This window comes from Hippocampus guttulatus, chromosome 4, assembly GCF_054856545.1.
Source record: "Hippocampus guttulatus isolate MCC_2025c chromosome 4, RoL_Hgut_1.0, whole genome shotgun sequence".
NCBI classification, from domain to species: Eukaryota; Metazoa; Chordata; class Actinopteri; order Syngnathiformes; family Syngnathidae; genus Hippocampus; species Hippocampus guttulatus.
In genome coordinates this window covers 9,790,679-9,813,492 of record NC_141264.1, presented here as the reverse complement: position 1 = coordinate 9,813,492, position 22,814 = coordinate 9,790,679, and the positions used below count along the sequence as shown (strand labels likewise).

The 22,814-nt window shown below is 44.4% G+C and overlaps 2 protein-coding genes across 8 annotated transcripts in view; one reads left to right on the top strand and one right to left on the bottom strand.

The window, feature by feature from the left end:
* The window catches only part of abtb2b (ankyrin repeat and BTB (POZ) domain containing 2b), a 39,577-nt gene extending 31,339 nt beyond the window's left edge, over positions 1–8,238 (top strand). The window contains exons 4-17 of the mRNA XM_086108690.1: positions 280–432; positions 778–943; positions 1,048–1,137; positions 1,591–1,692; positions 1,940–2,036; positions 2,821–2,956; positions 4,161–4,438; positions 5,920–6,098; positions 6,173–6,278; positions 6,583–6,685; positions 6,774–6,861; positions 6,947–7,015; positions 7,174–7,287; positions 7,387–8,238. Of these exons, the coding sequence (XP_085964816.1) occupies positions 280–432; positions 778–943; positions 1,048–1,137; positions 1,591–1,692; positions 1,940–2,036; positions 2,821–2,956; positions 4,161–4,438; positions 5,920–6,098; positions 6,173–6,278; positions 6,583–6,685; positions 6,774–6,861; positions 6,947–7,015; positions 7,174–7,287; positions 7,387–7,611 (1,906 nt within the window). The 3' untranslated portion in view covers positions 7,612–8,238. The remainder of the gene's footprint in view (positions 1–279; positions 433–777; positions 944–1,047; positions 1,138–1,590; positions 1,693–1,939; positions 2,037–2,820; positions 2,957–4,160; positions 4,439–5,919; positions 6,099–6,172; positions 6,279–6,582; positions 6,686–6,773; positions 6,862–6,946; positions 7,016–7,173; positions 7,288–7,386) is intronic.
* Positions 8,239–9,405: 1,167 nt separating this feature from the next.
* brsk2a (BR serine/threonine kinase 2a) overlaps positions 9,406–22,814 on the bottom strand; it is a 174,840-nt gene continuing 161,431 nt past the window's right edge. For 2 of the 7 annotated variants that reach the window (XM_086108691.1, XM_086108693.1), the window contains 7 exons: positions 20,195–20,255; positions 18,052–18,814; positions 17,926–17,974; positions 16,123–16,246; positions 14,012–14,192; positions 12,163–12,252; positions 9,406–10,634 (listed from right to left, as the gene is read on the bottom strand). In XM_086108691.1, the coding sequence (XP_085964817.1) occupies positions 10,498–10,634; positions 12,163–12,252; positions 14,012–14,192; positions 16,123–16,246; positions 17,926–17,974; positions 18,052–18,814; positions 20,195–20,255 (1,405 nt within the window). In that variant the 3' untranslated portion in view covers positions 9,406–10,497. The remainder of the gene's footprint in view (positions 10,635–12,162; positions 12,253–14,011; positions 14,193–16,122; positions 16,247–17,925; positions 17,975–18,051; positions 18,815–20,194; positions 20,256–22,814) is intronic. The other 5 variants (XM_086108692.1, XM_086108694.1, XM_086108695.1 and 2 more) reach the window with 4 other exon arrangements.

The window sequence follows — 22,814 nt, the reverse complement described above, 5'->3', positions numbered from 1 at the left end:
TTAAGGGCGAGTCACGGTTCAGCAAAAGAGCTGCCAGACACACATACGTCATGGTCGAAGACGGTTTATGCGTTTCTTCTGAATGTGTCTGAGTCATGATAAGTAAGCAAATCCTCCTCCGGCGCTCCATCTGATCCAGAAAAAAAACCCACGGTAAAAACTGTTTGTGAGTCCGGTTGTCAGTCATAAAATTGTGTCACATGTCAAAAACACGATAGGTAATTGAAAAATTTCTTTTGCAGCACGATCGGTAATTGAAAAATCTCTTCTGCTTCAAAGGCCCTTCCTCTTGCTGCCGCCTCTGATGGAGTGGATCAGAGTGGCCATAGTCCATGCTGAACATCGTAAGAGTCTGCTGGTGGACACCGATGATGTCAGACAGACTGCCAGGTTGCTCCTTCCTGGACTGGACTGTGAACCCAGACAGCTTAAGTATGTGAGAACCACAATTGTAACTACTTTCTGGAGTGTCTACTCTGCGCCTGGTCACATGAAGTGTCACAGAAATAAATCCAGTGTTGGTACCAATGGTGTACTGACAATTACTGCCAATGTAGGACTTCTCAACATCGAAACGAATAAATCCTAAACAGTATCTTTGTGCTGACATGTCTGTTAAGATTTTGTCTGAAACTGTTGTCTCAAGACAAACAAAAAATGTCTGACATCTCTGAATTTGGCCTAGCGCATTTCGGTATGTGACAAACTCGAGCACATTGCGCATTCCCCGCCGCCTGCTCAGCTGACAATTTGTCTCTTTGTTCCTCTCCTTGTCAGGCCCGAATGCTGCTTCAGCTCCTTCAAGCGTTTGGACTCCAAGGCAGCAACAGACAAGTTCCACCTAGATTTGGGCTTCCGGATGCTCAACTGCGGCCGCACAGATCTTATCGGCCAAGCCATCGACCTGCTGGGGCCCGATGGTGTCAACAGCATGGATGACCAGGTGCTGACCAGCCTTCTTTTGTTGTCATTTGAAGACAATTCCTGTGCTGCGAGGACAGCAACATTGATGTGGTTCTTTTCTTGTCTGCTCTCTCCACATCTCAGGGCATGACCCCTCTGATGTACGCATGTGCAGCTGGAGATGAGGCCCTCGTTCAGATGCTGATTGATGCTGGTGCCAACCTCGATGTGGCGGTAAATATTCTTGAAATTGATGTCGTCGCTACAAGTAAACAGAAGACACCGCGTTCAAATTGTTGAACTCCACAAAAGATGAAGGATGTCCATAATAAAGCTGGAGCCTAGCCACACTCAAGTTAACATCCTTCACAATTTCAAATCTTTCATGAATCTACTGGAAATGTTTTCGGATTGTGGGAGGGAAGCACGGGCAGAACATGCAAATCTTCACAGACAGACCCGAGCTGAGATTTATTGTGAGGCAGATGCGCTAACCACATGCTCGGCCATGCCGTAGAAAACAAATGACATGGCTATAAAATACCAGCAGCAGCCACAACAACACAGCACTCTTTTGTGAATGACCTGGCAGAGAGAGCGTGATTAAACTAACAATAAAACATCTTCTATTTCCATGATCTTTTTTTCGTGCGTCTGATCTTTGTGTGTCTAACTCTGACTTGACAGATTCCGCCATGTTCCGCGAAGCACCCGTCTGTGCATCCTGACAGTCGTCACTGGGCGGCGCTGACCTTCGCCGTGCTGCACGGGCACATCTCAGTCGTGCAGGTGAGCAACGAACGCACACATTCTCATGGCTTTTGGGGGGGGGGGGGGGGTAAAGTGGTCGTTCTGGGTTTGATCCTCACAACCTACCGTTACAAAGTAGAAAGTACCTTCACGATAACATCACGTTGTACTCCAAAGTCCATCGTGAACTGTACACACAATGGTGGGAAGATTGACAAATGTTAGTTCAGTGTTCAGTGAATGACATTGTTGAACGAAACACATGTGACGAGGTGTGTCTCTGCAGCTACTCTTGGATGCTGGGGCCAATGTGGAGGGAGCGGCAGTCCGGAATGGACAAGAGAACACGGCAGACACACCACTGCAGCTGGCTTCAGCAGCAGGTGGCCACACGCACGTGCGCGCACACATACACACACTCACACGTAAATAAGACTACGTAAGCCAAAAGTATCATTAAACGCTTCTCTGTTTTAATCAAATGTGTGGCCTATAACTTACCATGTTGGACTAGATAACCAAATGTGAGCCAATGCGTCCCCACAAACAACAGACTGTTTCATCTTCATCATCATCATCATCAATCACACACGTTGTCGTGTGCCATCACAGGGCCAGTATGCTATTTTGAGTAGTCATTGTAACACTGGACAGAGAAAATGAAAGGCTTAACGGAGGCTTAGCAAGAAAGAGGAGTGCTGCCTGCGGCTGTTTGCAGGGTTGGGGCAACATTCCTCTGCGGGATCATTTGCGAGGCACACCAGGGCTGCAGGAGAGGACAGGCATGCACCGCATAACCACGCTGACAGCGCGCGAAGAGTCCAATATGACTGTATTTGCTACTTTCAAATCACAAGATGATCGATCACATGACCATAATGAGATTGAAGACGAGTTCCAAGATGTTGCCTTCACAAATAATGGTCAGCTTTGCATCAAGTGGTCATAGAAACGCCCAGATGGTGTACCAGGGCTCCTCCCACATATGCTTGAAATTCTTCAAATGATGCCTTGCATCTGTTTAATTCACAACAAAATGGCCACCTGACTAAATACTATCCCCCCCCCCCCCCTCAAAAAAAAACATGGATATATTTACAGAGGTTTGGTTTCTTGTAGCGAGCTCTGTCTGGAAGTAACTGATTGGAACTCCCGGTCCATGTCCAGGCAACTATGAGATGGTGACCTTGCTGCTGGCAAGAGGTGCTGACCCGTTGTCAAAGGCCCGCGACGGAAATGCGCTGACGTCATCCCTCTACGAAGACATGAACTGCTTCAGTCACGCTGCAGCACATGGCCACAGGTAACTTGCCATGGCTCTGAAGAGAAAGCACTAATATAGAAACATGGGATGTGAATTGTTTTGTTTTTATTTATTTATTTTTAATCCGTAATTGCATACTAGTGAACATCTGATTCGCACATTGAATCATCAATTGAGTGCAAGGGCTTTGTCTTGTAAACCTTTCAACTTTGACTTCAGTGGGGATTATAGTGCTGGGACTTGATTCTAAACGAAATGAATGAATTGGATGCTTAATCATTGATAAATTGCTTAGTTACCCTTTTTAATTTACCACAGTTCAAATCCTCGGCGTTTCAGCTTCTCAACAGTAAATATTCTCCAGTTTCTGGAATCAAAACAAAACATTTGCTTTTACTTTGGATAACAATGTTTGACTGTTTTTGGTCTGACATGTTATGGCCCAAACCAGCAACTGAGTCATAAATAATTTGTGCTTTTTCTACAATGTCAACATTTTTAACGGATATCCTATTGAATAAGGGTATTGAAATTAAACGTTTTTTTGGTCTGATTCATCGACAAAACAAACAACAGATTTGTCGCTTTTTAAAATACTCGTCAGTTGCAGGCCTATTATAAATATTTGACACGACAAGCATTGGTAGTTGGCAGACATATGTGAACTTCCAACAGCACAACAGATTCAGTCCATCAATTTAGAAGGTGTTTATTTTCCATCAGGCTCCAACCCAATCAGTATTCACCGGGCTCAAGGATCAAGCTGTTTCAGGACTTTTATAAACTCGCGCACTTTCAAGCACTTAGCAAAAGTGGTTGTCGCAGCGTAGGCCATAATGTGATGTCATGTGACGAAGGTTTTAGTGTCTTAAGTGATCAAAACACAACTGGCCTGACAAGTCCTCCACTTTCAGCTTATGAGAAAAATCATCTGTGTTTAACTCGTTTCATGGCTACTTGCGGTTTGCAGTATGCACACTTACAATGCATTGGTCTGGGAGCACCAGCTGATAGCATAAATCTCCGCACCTGCTCTCTCCGAGTACGTGCGAACACAATATAGACTCAACACGTCACATTCCACCATGAGGGGACAAGCGGGTGTCCGCAGGGTCACAGACACGGATAGACGCGTTGTGACACGAGCGCCTGTAAATCTCTCCGCGCCTTCCCCTGCTCGTTCTCACCTCCCTCCTTCGTGCCCTGGTCACTAACACCGGCTTCCTTTCCTTCATCGCGTCAGGAACGTGCTGAGAAAGCTCCTGACTCAGCCTCAGAAAGTTCAAGAGGACGTCCTGTCTCTGGAGGAGATACTGGCAGAGGGGGTTGAGGGGGAGGAGGCCATGATCTGCCCTTTCCTCCCTCTTTCCACCCTGCCCAACCCTTCCCCTGGCCCGGGGGCTGTACCGGAAGGAGGCTTAGCCAGACTGTGCAAGGCCAGGATGAAGGCGTTGCAGGAGGCCAGCTACTACAGCGCCGAACATGGCTACCTGGACGTCACCATGGAGCTGCGAGCACTGGGTAGCTAGCACACGCCCACTGTGCTGTCTCTATGTGCCAGGGTTAGAATATTTGGGGATTTTTCATTGTAGTTATTAACCTTTTTTTTTTTTTTTTAACTTTAATTTTTTTCAGTTCAGTGAGTTTTAATTAGTTTTTAAGGCTTTTTAGGTTCATTTTTATTATTTTTAGTATTAGTTTTTCTTTAATATGTGGAGTGTTTGTCACATGCAAAATTAAAAAAAAAATGTGGTGGGGTGTCACTAAGTATTGCGTCATGAAGTAACCTGCAATTCTCAAATGACTGGTTGCCCTTCCTTCTGGACGGACATACAGCAACACCAAAATAAATGAATAAAATCACAAAAGCTCATGTATGATTTTAATTGACAAAGAAGAAAACAAGGGACATTTTTTGCTTTTGTTATAGTTGTTTTATAAACGTAAGATATAGTTTCAGTTAGTTTTTGAAAAAGTATTTCATTGCTATCTTTTTTCATCAACATCTTCGTTGAGTTATTATTGTACGTTTCCATTGGTAATTAATCTGGGAATGTATTTTCCACGGGATTTATGAGAATTAACTCATATTAAATAACAACATGGGGCGGCCCGGTAGTCCAGTGGTTAGCACGTCGGCTTCACAGTGCAGAGGTACCGGGTTCGATTCCAGCTCCGGCCTCCCTGTGTGGAGTTTGCATGTTCTCCCCGGGCCTGCGTGGGTTTTCTCCGGGTACTCCGGTTTCCTCCCACATTCCAAAAACATGCATGGCAGGCTGTTTGGACGTTCTAAATTGTCCCTAGGTGTGAGTGTGGGCGTGGATGGTTGTTCGTCTCTGTGTGCCCTGCGATTGGCTGGCAACTGATTCAGGGTGTCCCCCGCCTACTGCCCGAAGACGGCTGGGATAGGCTCCAGCACCCCCCGCGACCCTAGTGAGGATCAAGCGGTTCGGAAAATGGATGGATGGATGGAAATAACAACATTTCATGTTGTCGTAAGAACACATCCATGCAAAAGAATACAGATAAAAAGCATGATAGGCCAACATGCTATTTATTTTTATTATTTATGAACGTGTAACTTTACCAAGATTGTCAGTGGTTTAACTTAATGATTAAATGAAGAAAACTGCATCCCAAAAATATCAAGAAACTCTTAAAAATGCACGCATCTTCTGCACTGCTTATTCTCAATTTGAAGTTCCCATTCAAAATGAAACGAAGAGTCCCTCAACCAATGGAATCATCTTCTCTCAAGCTTCTCAAGCCGAGTCTTGGCTTTTTGCTAAACCTGTTCAGTTAATGAGTTATTCACATTCAATTGTACTTGCATGAAATCCAGTTTTAATCAGAATTACGCTAAAATGTACATTTCCCCAACCATATTTAAGTTCCCACTAAATCAAGACAGTTTCCATTCACTAAAATCTCACTGTATTTTGTGAACTAAACCTAGGTTAATTTGCAAGCCTAATGTCACCCCCTTTCGTGGCTGTCGCTAGGCGTTCAGTGGAAGCTCCACGTGTGGCTCGAGTCCCTGCGGTGCGCCCAGCAGCAGTCCAGGGTGGGCGTCACGTTGTCCCTCCTCAGGGAGTTCACCTCCATCAGAGAGGAAGATTACTGTGAGGAGCTGCTCACCGTGGGCCTGCCCCTCATGTTCAACATCTTGCGCACCACCAAGGTAGGCCCCAAAATTTTACTGCACGCACGCACGCACACACTCACCATCATCTGTTTGTTAATGTTTCTTTGCAGAGTGATGCCATCATCCAACAGTTGTCACATATTTTTAGCCACTGTTTTGGCCCAGCTCCTCTTCCTACTGTCCCCGACATGAAGGCAACTCTCTCAGCACAGTTGGGTATGCGCTTGACTCTCCTGTTTTTAAACACCGATCGCACACAAAATTAGGTACCACCTATCCAGTCTAATTTTATCCAATACAAGAACTCTTTACAAAGATTGCAAAGCTGTCAAAAGAGGTCTTATTAGTATGGTTATTGTGCATCAGAGCCAAGAGAGAAACCAAGCAGCTTTCGGGTGGCAGAATTTATTAATGCAAACTAAGTACAGGTCATGATGTTATTCTGTTTCTATTTGGAATCTTTGCCACAGGTTGTCACTTTTCAGCAATACGTTGACAAAATGTTCACGTTTCCCTGCAGATCCCCACTTCCTGAATAATCAGGATATGTCAGACGTAACTTTCTTGGTGGAAGGCAAACCTTTCTATGGCCACAGAGTCCTGCTCATCACCGCTTCTGACAAGTCAGTGCAGTTGTGTCTGTGAACACTCCTTCATCAAAACATGTTTGTCTTGAAATGTTGTCATGAGATTATTTACTCTCTCTCTTAGATTCAAATCTCTGCTGGCATCCTCTGGTTCCGATACCACTACTAACAAGAAGATCGAGATCAGCGATGTCAAATATAATGTGTTCCAGGTAAATTCAGTTGTCATATATCCTCCAAGATTCATTTTAATGTAGCCCAACAAGTTTGACATCAGCGGCTTTGACATCTCTGCAGATGATGATGTCATACCTGTACTGCGGAGGAACAGAGTCACTTAAAACCAGGGTGCCTGATTTGTTGGAGGTGAGAATGATTTCAGCATCATCAAATGATCACATTTCAACGTCATTCACATCAGATCACGTGACATAGCCTCGCGTCCTTTTAAGATTGCACTCCTTAATCTTTTGGTCAATTTGAGTGATAAAATCGTTTTAAACGTACTTTCATGTTTCTTTCAGCTGTTGTCAGCCGCTTGTGTGTTCCAGCTGTGGGCGCTGCAACGACACTGCGAGCTCATCTGCTCTCAACACATCAGCTTGGAGAATGCAGTTAGCATCTATAAGACTGCCAAGGTAACGCACACACACACTTAATACAGAGCTTCCTGCTGTGTGACATGCTATTGGTAAAGCAAAAAGACATAAGATTCATGTCATGGTGTTTTGTCTCAGGCGCACGGGTCAGCGGAGCTGAGCTCGTTTTGTGAAGGCTACTTCCTGCAGCAGATGCCTGCGCTGATGGAGCGAGAGACTTTCAGGTGTCTGCTGCTGGGATGCCGACAAGGCAGCGGCTCCACCTCTACGCTGGCCCTCAACCAAGGCGAATCACTCCTGGAGGAGCTCGAGGTCACTCTGGCCCGTAGGCTACGCTCGCTCTACGTCACATCCAGAGTTTGAGGACACGTGGACAACATGCAAAAACACAGGCATCGTTTCCCTTCGGCAACACATATGTGGCGTCGATCACCCACAGTGACTTTTGTAGTATGCTGAGTACACCACCTGGACGTCTTTGCGGTGGACAGAATGTTTGTAAGGAAAGGGCTCAGGAAGCTTTTTGGTGGATGATGGCAGAAATGCAAGTGGAACTGTGAGCCAATAGTGCCCTCTAGTGGACACAATGGTAAATAACCGCCTTGGAGCCAGTCGCTCTCCACACGTGGCCATGCTGGACTTGTGGCCTTGTCCCATTTGAACTAACCAATACATGTAATGCAAAATGCAAGGTCAGTGACGCGCGTTTCTCAACATTTCCCTCCTCCCAATAACCACATAATCCACACTTTCTGAATTTCTATTTAATGACAAAAAATGTGAGTATTTAACAGGGTCTTTCCTTTTTTTTTTTTTCTTCTTTTTAATCCAAATTATGTTTTTAGGTTGTTGTCACTGTTCGAGGTACACTCTTAACAGTCACCTAAGCTTAAATGTGCTACGGCTGAATGCTTTGTGGCAACAGAATCATATGGGATTTTGAAAAAGTTATCAAACCTTTTCTAATAAATATACACTTGGTATATGCAACCATTGTTGATGGAATTCAGTAATGCTTAATTGTAAATACCAGGTGGCTCAGGGACAGATCAAGAAACAGTGAATTAAATATACAGTACACTAGATAATGGTGCCTGTGGGCTGTTCAGAAAATAGCTCACTGGTCATGGGGCATTGTGATTTCCTTGGAATTTTGTGGAAGTTATCATTTGAAACACTTTCAGAGAATTAGCGAAAAAATGTTGCATATCGATATTCTTGTGTTTCTCATCTTGCTAAATCGATAATGTGAGGAATGACACGATCAGTGTCTTGACGTTGATGGATGTCATTAACATATAATTAAAGCAAATTTGTACTTTTCCTAACACGCTGGGGACTCACCACAAGCACGGAAGAAAAAGAAAGACACCATAACGGAATGATTTTATTTTCTTAGCACTGATGATGCTCACAGTAGTTATGTTATATATGGGGATTACATCAGTCTGTGTAGTTCCTGCTCTGACTCTCTAGACTGTCCTCTGAGCTGCGTTCTTTCCATTCGTAGAAACAAAGGAGAGTTGACATGAGGGTATTGCTTTGTATTGGTAAGTATTGATATCCTCTCCAGTGCCTTCTGTATACAGTACCAACATAAGATAGCTCAGATGTCCGTGGAAGGGCGTAGAGTGAGAGGCATTGCTCAAAAACGTTGAGCACAAGATAAAGAGGAGGAGGAAAAGATCAGCCAGTGGGAGGAAAGATTGAAAACAAACAAACATAAAAAAAGGCAGAAATAAAAGCCGGGGTAAGAAGCAAGGGGAGGAGGGGCAACGTAAAAGGTAGTTTTGTGGCGATTAATCAGCGTGGAACAGTTACACCAAAAGCCATGCAAAGAAAAGCTCATGTTTGACATGCACACAGCAATACAAGCTAAACGTATAGAGCAGGAATCTCCAGCATGGTAAAGAAGACAATCAACCCCATTTTTGAACCGTCTATTTACAAAGAGATCCGTAGATTAATGTTGTCCTTTACAGGCTCAGCCTACGCAAACAATAATATAGAAACCTACAAATATCAATAAAAGAGCATTCCCTCTCTCCAAAAAGAGGCTAAGTCTACATTCTTAAATCACTGGTATGTTTTTTTTTGTTTCATTGTGTTTTCACAAGTTCTTCCTCCTCATCGTTAAGGAAATAATTCATCATTCAGTTAAAATTAGATCTTGTTTTTCTTCAAATGATGCCCCATTTACAAACACACAAGAAGGTAATCATAAATAACATTCAACTGACCTAACAGCTTTGTTCATATAAATAGTCAAGTTAAAATAAATTAGGAAATGACACCGTGAGATGAATAAATAAGGGCCAAAAATACAAAAATAAGCACATCATGTTTGTTTCTTTTTTTTTCTACTGCTGGTAAGTACGTGAGAGAGAGGTCTGAATGGAGAACTGAAGACCAAAGTGCCGCAGAGAACATGGTAGACAAAAATGATCATGTGACCAAAAGTACACCGATGATTTATCCTATAGGCTACCAAAACAATGTCACAACGAGACAACTCTTTGACTACATCAGAAATGACAGCAGTCTGTACAAGAGAATAAAGCATTCATTTTCAGATAACCATCCGTCCGTCCACACTGTTATGACCGACCCTCCAACTTCTCGCTGAAATCACAGTTCCAATTCATTTGCAGCAGTAGTGGTAGGTGAGGTCAAGTCAGAATTTTAGACGTAGTTCATCTCAAAGAAAGCACATTAAAGGAAAAAAATAAAATAAATACAATCCAGCGAGCATCCATGTCGACTCTCCTCCGCCTCCTGCTTGTGTCTTCTTCTTGGTAATACATCCCAGAGTTTAGTGTGCATACTGGAAATGTGCTGGTTTGCAAGGTGAGTCTCTTAGCAAAATGCTTTTTTTCTGAGGCAAGCGTGCCCAGAGAGAGTGTATGGAGGGGCCAGGGGGTTTGGGAACACCAAAGGAATTGTTCTCTACTTCTACTGTCAGGGCACACCGGGATGGGAGAGATGAAGGTACAAGTCTGCATGAAAGGTCGATTTCCATGGTCACCCAAACCTCTCAAAAGCAGTTCTTCATGCGCACCGCCGTCTCTCGGGAGGGGCAGGGGGATGTTGGTGGGTCAGTGGGGAGGGATGGAGGCGGGACTTAATAGGTTTTCTGGATAAATCCTGGGATGAGAGACAAGTGAGATTAGCACACACGCTTTAGCAGCACGACGAAAGGGAGGATGATGCGGAGGAGGGATGAGGAGATGATGGTGATGGTTTTCCTATTTAGTTCGGATCTATCGACTCCTCTTGTAGCATCAACTTCACGAGCGGGCATTTGGCGGCATTGTTTTCCTGCTCTTGCCTGCGGGCGTGCGCGGGCGACGGGCAGCGCTTGGATGGCACCTGGCCGTTCTTCTCGTCTGAAAAAGGTGTCGGATTACGACAGGTATGTTACTCGATGTGCCGACGGGGCACACAGGGGACGAGGGTGCCAGGGAAGGAAAGCGAACATGGGGCAGGAGACAGAATAATGGGCCGCAAATACTGCACAACTCTGTGTTTATATCACTGTGCAGTCTCGTCCAACATCTGACCGTTATCTCGTGACTTGGTTGATGAACATGGCGCCAGCTATATTCTTTTTTGTAATCATTTTTAGAGGTACATGAAAAATGAAATCATCCGATGAATTATCGACAAAATATTCACTTTCTACTGCTACAAATGGCGTGTATATGTGAAGCAGCCCTTTACAACATCATGCCAAAGACAAGATGAGGCGCAAAACTACTTAGTGCACCTCCTATTAACAGCTGTTATCTCATTTCAAAGGCCCTGCGCTGGGAAGGTCTGAGGGTGTATTAGGAGACCAACAGGAGGAGTTTAATGTGAGTCGTGAGTTATTGCTCTATGCATATTGACCTCATTAAGATGTTAAGTCATTTCGATAAATCGTAGACTAACATGTCAAAGGAGCAGCCATGCCCTCTTTATATTTTGCAATAGCCTCACCATCACGCCCCGAACGTCCTTCCACTGCTACTAATTGCTGAACATGATCTTATGGAAGCGACTCTCATTTGTACTGAGGCCTTAGTCTATTAATTAGAGACACATTTTCAAATATCACAGCTAATCCTTACAGCCGCCCGTGACTGCTGAACCAGTTAAATCCCGTATTGCGGCCGTGCGCTTGTAGATTACAGTGTGCATCGCACAAACGAAAAAAAACCCCCCCATGAGCCATTAATGGGTCTAACAGGGAGGATTAGACAGCATATGGGTTGTGGCACCTGGTTGCACTTTACCCCTTGAATAAAGACAACAAAATACAATTACCGAGCTCATTACCTTATTTCTGCATTTCAGAAATTCCACAGCAAGCTTCAAACGTAAAATATGTGCCTTGGCTGAATAAAGGTTGCCACATACTGATACTGGTCGAAAATGGATTGACGCGTGAATGTGTTTCCCTATCTCACCAGCAGAGAGAGCCATTGGCACGAGGACGTCAAGTGACACAAATCACAGGCTTCGAGAGAAGCTTTGATCAGAAGATTGTTCCCGTGTTGAGAGAACACGACGAATCATTTTCAGTTCCTCAGAATCAAAACACTTCACAAATGGGACATAACAGCAAATCCCAGGTGAAGCAGTATATACAAGCTCTCTCGCTATCGACTGGGAATCGAACGCGCAGCACCTACGCCCGAGTCCGGTGCCGCTGTGGTGTTGCCATGGTGACAAAACCTCCATAAGAATGTGAATGGCCTTTCCATACCTTCCGGGTAATTTTTACAACCAGACAACGTTTTGACCCTCGGCAAACGCTGCGAGGGCCAGCGTGCACAGCGGAGCGTGGTGCTTGCAGAGGCAGAGAGTGAGAGTAATGCTGAGGTGAGTTGGAGTAGGGTAGATGAGGGGGTGCAAAAAGGAGATCCTGCTCACCAGATAGCTGCTGGACTCCAGGCTGGTCATGTGTGCTTAACAACTGGCTTTGAATGGTCTCCACTACCCGCTTGAAGCGCCGACTGGGTCCTTTAAAACAGACACACAAACCAGAGGACGTACAGATAGGGAAAACACTCATGGGGTGCAGCGTAGCTCAACTGACTTTAGACGGCATCCTGGTCCCCAGCCAATTGCAGGGCCAGTGCACATAGCGTAGGCCCAAATAGTGTGAGCGGTATGCTACTGTAGGGCAAGCGACGGCACAACCTCGGGAATTGCAAAGGGCACTGAGCTCAAGGGGGTCCCAAGAGACAGCTGACATGCGTCCACATCAATGACAAAAGAATGGCAGTGGTTTAGACGCTACAATGGCAACGTGTGAGGAATCCCTCGCATTGGGCCCCATACCAGCTGCTGCTGACTGGTGGCCAGAATATCAAAGACACAACTGGAACCCCCACAAACACTGCAATGACAGGCCAGGATTTTGGAAGGCTCCAGAATAGGGCCCTCTCCTGGCAGGCTGGTTGTCAAACACACTGACAATCAAATGAGGCCAATTTTCACTCAGGGCAAGCAAAAAAAAAAAAAAAAGAAAGAAAAACTGTGACAGCGGTAAATGGGAATGGGTATTTGCTAAAAGCAGCGATGCCGATTTATCCCAGTCTCACGAAGCATCAGAAAGTTTGCTGCACATGATTTACAAACATTATTTCAACAGTAAATAAGATAATAATCTTATTGAGATGTAACAATATAGACTGGATCTGTTGTCAAATCATTGACATTGACCTCAAATTATTCATTCAGTTTACATGTCAATTCATAAGTAGAAGATAAGATAAAATTGCTTATCCATTATTGTGTTTTTTTGTCTGGGGTGAGGGACTCCATGCATTCTTGTTTGGAACCCCCATTGGGGGGCAGTGGGGTGTCAAGAAATATCCCAGCATGCAAAATAATGTTTCTTTAATTGAAACCATTTCACCCCATGTAGTACCTTCCTGTGTGTGTGTGTGTGTGGGAGTGTGTGTGCGCGCGTGTTTGTGTTTGTGTGTGTGTGTGTGCGCGCGCGCAAGGGTGCTTCACAAAAACGTTTTATGGCAACACATCTGATAACCTCTCCACGTTCACTATATACGATCACTGGCCACAACATTAGTTCAAAATACATAATGAGAATAAATGATGCATCCAAACTGTGGTTAACATAATACTGTATTGTTCAATTTTGACAATGCCAAAAAGAGTTTTCACCTCTGTCGAGGAGGTCATGGTTTTTGGCCGCGTCTTTCTGTTTTGGCAGGATAATACAACCATTTATATCTACATGAAACTCCTTTGGTTATGTTGACATCATTGCCCTCTTTAGAACAGGAGTAGAACAGTGTTGAGAATTTTGAATTCATGATGTTATTATGATGTCACACAATGTTGGACAAAAAATGCTAACGACTGATTCATTGAGCTTCCTTCTAGATTTCAATCAGTTTATTTGTGTGTCATCATCATGTACAGTATGTAACGATATAGTACTTTCATAAGGTGAATAAATGGCATCATACGCACATTCATATTGGTATTTTTCTACATTGATATGCTGGGAGATGTCCCATCAATAACTATTTTTGTTGTAGGATGGGTGCATACCACCCACACAGTAAATTGTATCAGGCATGTACAAAATTTTTCCCCCAATACTGTATACTATTTACTTGTCCGGATTCAATACATAACAAATAGTGTCGGTAGTGGTTTGTATGTTTGTATGTGTGCAGCCCTGTGATAGAATTATTTTTTTTCCTAGACTGATTGGATGGATGATGACATGCAGCAGCCTCCTGACCTGAGAGCAGGGTGAAGGTGACGGAGTAGATGCCATTCTCCTTGGTGGCAGCTGTGCTCTCCGTGTAGGTGATGTCCACCTGGAATTTGACCGGCTTCTGGAAGACTGTCGGGCCAGCCGTGGACTTGTATTCTGCTCGGAAACTGGTCTGTGAAATGACGCTGTGGCTCAGGCTTGGGATCTGTTGTCAAAGATGAAAAGATTTTTTTTTAAAAAGTGAATGATGGAATTAAACTGAGGGAGTGAGTGGGAATGTTAAATTTTTCACCCACACGCTAAAAAAGACAACCCTCAATGAAACGCTCTCCATAAAATATGAGCCAAACTCGAAGGAAATTAATACCTTGGGGAGTAGCCATGCATGAGAGGGACTTAAGCTAATGTAGTCTTCAGTCATTGCACTCTCCCTCTCCTGAAATGAATTTGTATGCCCAATAAACAGGTGAGTTGTAAAACTGTCACATTCCGTCGTCGTGCTGTGGATGTGTTGACATTCCATTAATGTGAGTGTGCTGCAAGGTATAATTCCACTGATTCGGGTGCCAATCTCCTGTCGGCAATACCAGCTAGCACAGCCCGGGAGGGATAATAGCTACCTCTAGGGATGGGGCAACATATATGACATTGACCTCAGAAGGCAGAGGCCCAGCTTGCTTGTATTTACTTGGCAACTTTCTTCAAATCTAACTGGGGTGAGCGTAGATTCCGTTCAATCACACACGCTGAATGCTCAACGCAATTGTGTGGTACTTACAGGTGAGATGCTAATGTTACCTGTATTTCTACATATAGTTGAGTATTTGTTCTGTTTATAAACACCACAGCGACATAAATACACGGTTCAATATCCAAAACTGAGGGCAAAGCATCTACTGGAGAGGCAGAGCACGAATGCCTTCTGTAGTTTTTATATTGACCTCCATTGAGTCTGCAGTCAGGGGGAAAATAGAAGCGATGAACAAAAACATTTGGCTGAATTGCTACATAAATCTGAAACATGTTAGCAGACCTTGTGGCTGCCACATACTCATGAGACGCATATCCAGCCTGTTATTAGAAAGACAGCAAATAGAGTTACCACTGCCACACTTGGTAGGGCACAGGAGGGTGATGTGAGAAGAGTTAGGAAGGAGGGACATAAAGAGGAGAACCGAAACACAGTTTTTCATTGCACAGCACTTGCTCTGCTTGGTCACAATGTGTTGAAAGCGTGAGTTGGAACAGGAGAAAGAAAAAAAAACAATTGGAGGGCAACGAATATCCTCTGTATTGACATGTAGAAAAGTGGCTGTTGGCAGCGGTATGCAGACAGATGTGGAGGAGACAAAGAGCCACTGCAGCAAAGCTGTGGAGTGTCACACTGCAGTGTAGAAAACGAAGACAGCATGGCACAGTATTTGGGTTGAGGCTCTTTCGATGGAGCCAAAGCAATAAGAAATAATACTTTCTTCATGTTATCATTTCTCAATCAGGTGCTCTGTCAATGCACTTTGAAAAAGGAAGTTTTTTTCATAAAAAAAATATGATATATGATTTGAAAATGGTGACACCGTTAGGAGTGTTTAGCACATTTGGCTCACGGTGCTGAGCTGAGGCTGGTGGTTCAAATTCGCTCTTCTTGTGGGATATGTGCACATTCTCCCCATGCTTGCTTATGAATTCTGGCTTTCTCCCACATTCCCAAAACATGCATGTTAGCTTCATTGAAGACTCTAAATTGCCCCTCGGTGTGAATGTAAGTGGTTGGTTGTCCATATGTCCTCATGCGCAAAGTCAACTGGGTCAGGCTCGAGCTCACCTGTGACCCAAATCCTCATTGAGTTTACAGGTGGGATAGAACATGGATGTACATTTTCAAAGGCTCTTTTTGAAGAATCGATTTTCTTCACTGTTCTTAACTTGTAAAAATGTGGTTTACAACTGCAACAATACAGAAGTATGCGATGAAGACCACTTACCTATATGACATTGGCTCAGCATCCTCGGAACCTACACTAACCAGGTACTAGTTTTGCCAATGGAAAAGTGCCATCTATTCTAAAGCTGTATCGAGATCCAGAGTCTGAACTGTGTGGACAAGGAAGATAAATAATAAATGTGGTTGACGTTACCGAGAGAAATGCTTGAACGATATCGGCCTTGATGGAGCTGAGAGGCTTATCCCTGATGACAATGAAGATCTGCTCCTCTTTTTCCAAGTTGATGAAGTTACCAAACCAGGATTTTTTGGCAAGTCTGTGGGGAGAGAGCACAAGAAATGTTTGGGGCGCTAACAATCCCAAATCAAAGTATTAAATGCATGTAAAGGGAATGTTCAGACAACAATTAGCAGTGTTTCTCTTATTATGCCATCAGTGCAGCCGGCATTGAATACGTTTTCTGTGACTCGTAGTTGTAAGCGTACATAAGAACACAGGATTTGACATGAATGGTGGCCCGGGCCCAGTATGATGTGGTGTCCGGCCACCATCTCCAGTACCTACAGGCAAAAATGAGACCAGTGGCTATGGGTAGCACAGTCACTTGCAAAATATACAAGTCTATCTTTAAATACAATAATAACCACAAGAGGTATAGCGCCTGTGAAACAGAAATGCTTAATTCTTTGGAGCTGGGCGACTATGTGCTGTCGTACAATACGCTGTGCTGTGGAGACAGACTGGTTGAAGGGTTATGGTAAGTGACATTTATTTTTTTATTTTTTTGTGGAGGGGACGGAACTGTGAGTGTGAATGGTTGCTTGTATATGTGTGCCCTGCGAGTGGCTGGCAACCAGTTCACGCTGTACCAAACCTACCGCCCAAAGACAGTTGGGATAGGTCCCGGCACGCCTGCAACCTGAGTGAGAGCAAGCAGTTCTGAAAATGAGTTGAATGGATGGATGGATGTTTTTATTGTTATTGTATCCATGCCAGTCTTTCAAAATATGCCTTCAAATGAAAATGTGCAATGGCGTTTAAAAAGTTTGGGGACCGCTGACTATATACTGTAATGTGCATCGGGGGACTGTCAGTGTTAAGTGAATATTTTTGTAATTTTGAAATCGGTTTATTCCTTGTGACATTAATATTAATTTGTGCAATGGCAAAGCCTTGGTTTTAGTGCTGATTGTACATAGTCATAGCCACGAATGCAATTGTATGACTAATGTGCCGTACCTGATGTGCAAGTTCATGGGGCCATTGTCAGTGTGCACGTTCAGATAATTCGATGCACGGTGATGGTCAGTACCAGCGTCTGGCACAGATACAGAATTGCTTTTGACAAAAACGATGGCGGGCAGTCTAACGTGTACAATCTGGTCATTGCCTCTTACAGGAATGCTGGGGAAAATCTGTTAAAAAGTCAGCCCAGATGGCCATGGTAAAAGGCACTTAGGTGCTCGATAATAAAAACTATTATCCATAAACAAACCAAATTGTTAAGTGATCATATCATTTCCTGAGTCAAAATAAATAGCAACCCTATGTAAAATGGTATGATTACATTGCAGAATTGGTATTTTGCCGAGCCCTAAAAGAAACTTCCCGATGAAAACCAGTCACAGATAAGCCATACATTATGCTGCTGGTGTTGCATTGTAATCTACTTAGGAGAAGCGCTTCAGCAGGAAGCTTTCCAATCAACCCTGATGCTTCCCTGCCAGGTGGAAATGATCAGCCACCAACCAAACAGGCACACACACATTGGCCAAAACTAAAGTAATTACCCTTCAGGAGTCTGAGTAGCATCATACAGGCAGCCAGCCAGTCATTCCTCATAACCAGCCACCTCAAGCTTGAGATAAGGTCAGCAGGAAAAATTCTGACTCATAATAATTCTGAATTGCCATGTGCTGGCCTGTCTGAGGAGGTAGCTTTGAGGTATGGACGGTGATACATCATTATGATTATAAAAGTGTAATCGTTACTTACTCTGGGGAAGACTCTGGAGTGAGGCTGGACATCTCTTCTTGTGTGGGAACTGTGGACACATGAGAATTTTTAGGGTGGAATGAGAACATTCAAAAAAATAAATAAACTGGACAAATATACACATACACAGACCTTGGAGTTTCCTGCGGTGGAAGCGCGGTGAGCCCAGGAAACTGTTCTTGATGGAATTGAGGCGCGTCCTCCATGGCATGCCGCCAATGGAGGGGCTGGGAGGTGGGGTCGGGGTGGGAGTCCCGGCCGGGCTGTCCTTGGGCGTGTGCACCGGGGTGCCCTTTGGGGTGGGTAGGGGACTGCCTCGAGGGGAAGGGTGAGGGGTGACCTGTATGAGGGGGATAGATTTAGCTGGGTGGTCAGCGTAGAAAGAATGTGTGGGTGATACGGGGTGAAAGTGGTGCAGCCTGATGGAGGAGGGAGGCACCACCGGGCTGAAGGGCACAGAGAGTTGGGGGTTGGCAGCGAACTGGGAGCGACGCACTTGGGGGCTGTTTAGGACTGAAGCGACTGGGCTTGGGGAGGTTGGTGAAAGTGCGGAGGTGGGTGTGGGCGGCATGGAGGCAGATGGAGCGCGTGATGGGATATGGCAGGAAGCCGAGGACTCGGACAAGGATGCTGCATCTAATGAGGCTTCTGGGAGCGGGTTGGATCGTGTCGCGTGAAGAGGCTTCGGCGCAAGTTTAGGCTTGGTCGGGAGCGTCTGGGTCTTGTTCAGGGTAGTCGGCAGGGCCTCAGTGCTCGGCGCCAGCGAGTTAGGTGTAGACATACGAGGACCTGTACGATTTGGAAGGGGCTCAGGGGATGGGCTGGGGCTGGTGTTTGGGGACTGCGTTAAGTCAGGGGATTGAGGTGGAACCCCAAACTTTCTAACAGGCTTTGTGATTCAAAACATATAGGTGAAGGTATACAAAACGCAGAGTAAAATAAATACAACCACCAAGCAGCCAGATGCCGAGGGCGCAAGCCAAAAAGTACGTGCACAAGAACATAAAGAAAAAGGAGGAAAAAACCATGCAGTTAGAAAATAAAGCGATGTGATATGGGAATAAGGCAATAGGACGGGCAAGCAAAAACACATAAACGTATTCAACGATAAAAACATACCAACTGTGTGGTCTCACAAGAGAATAACTCAGACACATATGAAAAAAAAACAAGCGAGCTCGGAAGACATCTTAAGGACCATCACTACACTTGATCAATTATTGATTTTTAACCTTGAAATTGCAGCCACATCGGCAGAAATAATGAATGATATGGACAGAATATATATATATATATATATATATATAGATATAGATATATATATATATATGGCCTTTGAAATCAATTTCCCTTTCAGATGAGCTGTGGGATGAGCAGCTTGTGTGAAGATCCTGGATAACAGTCTTCTCAAGGTTAGTCAGCTGGATACGTACGCTCCTAGCCTATCCAATCCAAGCTAGAAAAGGAGGATTTTGTAAATAATTCCTTGAGCTGGATTTCTACGTGCTAAGGCTGCCGAAAACAGAGTAAGCTATTATAAGCCAAGAGGATCAGGCAAGGAGATGCTTTCGTCTTTGAGAAAAAAAAAAAAAACAATGCCGCTCAGCCTCTCTTCTTGTGTGTTCTCGCAGGCGTTCCGTGTTTTCCGTCAAAGGTATAATTAATAACCCATTCGAGCGGATTCGGGATTCGGTTGCTAAATGGTTAACGAACAGCGAGGGCGGATTCTAGGTACGGGCCCAGCCCCTGATGAAGACTAAATTAATATATATATTTATAAATAGAAAACAAAAACATGGAGCTCCTTTGAATACGAACTCTATAAACAGATATCTAAAATGAAAACACCATGAACAAAACACTGAGCAAGAATCATATTCAGAGGCACTATAGCAATTTTACTTTCTTTTCATCAGTCATCTTTCTTTTCATCATGTCAACTCAAGTGAAACACTTGAGTTGACACACTTGTCGTGAAACACTTGAGTTGACATATGGCTTTTGTGATTTTGGTGCGGCTGTGCCACAGGTTATTGATCCGGAAAATAAATGATTACATGTTTCCACGTACCGCCTGCAATGTGCTCATAGAACCCCAGGGGCATACATAACCCTGGTTGGGAAACACGGACTTAGAGAGCGATGCGAAGAGATCAACAGTAGTTAGATGGTCATCCCATGGGGAAACATGGAAACCCGAGAACTGGGTCAAGAGGTGTGATATCCCATACGTGTGTGTATTTGTAAGGGTACAAAGGTCTCGACTTACCCGTGGGCTGCTGAGCGGGCTGGTGGTGAGGCCTGAGGAGGCTCCGCTAATAGACCGCGACCTGTGGACCAAGCACGCAAGGCAAGAAGTTAGTTGCGGGCTGAACATGCGAGGCTGTTCCACAATGGAACGGGTCACAAGCTCGGAGGTCAAACGTTGCGCTGGATAGCACTTGAGCATATGGCGCCATCACGCCAAGCAGACAGCGAGGAGGAGTGGAAACGCTACAGCACACAGTGCAAGCCCTCATTTGTCAGCACACATTATTTGGCAGCGACTCACGCTAATGTCAAATGAGTTGAATTGACTGAACACTCACCTGGAAATCTCTTTGCACTTTTCCGAACATTAGCATTCAAATTAGCTTTTTTGTTGTGGCTGTTGCCCAGTCTACACTTTGCTAATAAATAAAACATGGTGACTTTTTCAGTCTGTGTGCACCGGATCAGTAGCGGATATCTTGAGGGGGGGAAAATGAAGTGGGGCATTTGGTGGCGTGCCATTCATTTTACATTTCCATGCAGATGCCGTCAACACCATTGTGAGGCGAGCCCCAAATTGAACAATCACGGGACAATCTGTCTCCATCACGCACACCACACGTACAGCCGACACAACGCACACAAAGTGCCTGTCAACGCCAGCTGCTTGCTGCCACAACGCTGTTTGTTTTTGTCATTCATTTTACAACCACACCCTCCTCCTTTCCCACTTGGGCACTAATGAATTTGCAACCATCTTGCCTGCCTTGCAAAGACAAAAGGAAATGGTAAAATGGGAGTTTTCCCCTAAGATCTAAGAACACTGGCGTACTGTATGCTATGCTCTGGATCGCTCTCATTGTCGAAATGCAAACACAATTGCTTACTTAGATGGGAAGGCCTAACAACAACAAAAAGAAGAACAAGTGCAATAGGTGGACACCGCCCCCAAAAAAATGTGAACTCGAGAAGCTTTTAATTCATAACTGAAGAGATAGCACTCCCACTCACAAGTTATTCTTATCTCTCTCTCCGTGGTGAGTGCAAACTGTAATGCGCACATATGAGTGGGCGAGGCTGAGAACAAACCGGCTCAGACTTACTTGTATGAGAGAGCAGCTGACCAGACAACTCAATTGAAGGCCCCTTCAGTTCACGGAGACATGCCCGCATGCCCACTTGCACCTCATGACAACACAGACACACTCTGACTCCTCGGCCCATTATGAGCATATTGTCGGACACGCTGCGCATCTGTTAGTGTTGGACCGGCACATCTATAGAGTTAATAATACAGATGGCAATGCTGAACAGTAATGCACCATCGAGGAGGCTCCCTTGCTGCAAGATGACAATGAATAAATGTGTCAGCCGCAGCACACAAAACAAAATTCAAATCATCATTCAAATCTCAATGCCGTCAGATGCACACATTGCACCCAACGTTTGTTTCATTCAGTAACACTAAATTTAAGACCTTTATGACTTTTTTTTGGATCCAACTCAAAACCTCTCATTTCCTTAATATGAGAAATTGAATGGGTAACATGGAAGCAGATTGTGATGAAAAGCACGGAATAAGTAGGAAGCAGGCTTATAGTGATTGCAGACTTTGCCTAAATCTTTGCAACAATTTTTAAGAACATGACTGTCCAGCAGTGGCTTTTTACGTGGCCAAACAATACAAAGGATGTCCTGCAGAAGAAAGAATGGCGTGGTTGTACTTTTTGAAGGGAGAACAACTCTATTCAAAGGGCAAACACCGATTTAAGTTCACCCTTCAATCAAATGCACCAACGCACTGCTCCTTCTATTTTGGACTAATAGTTTACAACAACGCGCTACGTCCTGGTGTGTATGACCAGAGGCTTTGTCAGAGATCCATCCAAAGCAAAGGAGTTCTGACGTGAGATGGTGTGCGATGGAAATAAGACAGACGGATTTGAGGGATGGGGAAGTGATCCAAAACATAGTGAGTGGGTGGTGCCAGGAGTAACCTCGTCAAAGCTCAAACACAATCACACTTCTCGCTCCTTTTCCTTTGACGCAATTTCGCAAGTTCTAATCTCTGTGAAGTCGATCGGCATATCAATCAGAACACTATTATACTGTTTCCTTTCCAGTGGCTCGAGAAACTTCCTGAAGATGGACTAAATTAATATCTGCAGCTCGGCTCCTCAAGTTTGAAGATGCAATAGACCGCTGCTGCTTCTGCTGAGGAGATCTCTAGTCAACATACTTTCTTTGAGTGTCTTAAGCACTTCCGATAATTAGCATCGGCCTTCGGACTTATTAAAATTGCTCCACTAACCTAACTCATTTAAACAGCATCAGGTGATGGGAGCTGGTCAGTGAAGCAAAAAGGGGGGAAAAAAGAAAATAATTGAATATGTTATGACTCGCACTGTCACACTTTTGCATGTTTCATTTCCATGTCATTAACCTGCCTTCATTTCAGTGAGCACACCATTAAGATTTTAAATGAAAGATATGGGATTCCCCGCATCTTGCTCAACATGTTTACAACATGGTTGCCATTGTGTTCGTTGACTATTATGCATCCAGCATGAAATTCCATCCATCCATCCGTTTTCCGAACCGCTTGATCCTCACTAGGGTCGCGGGAGGCGCTGGAGCCT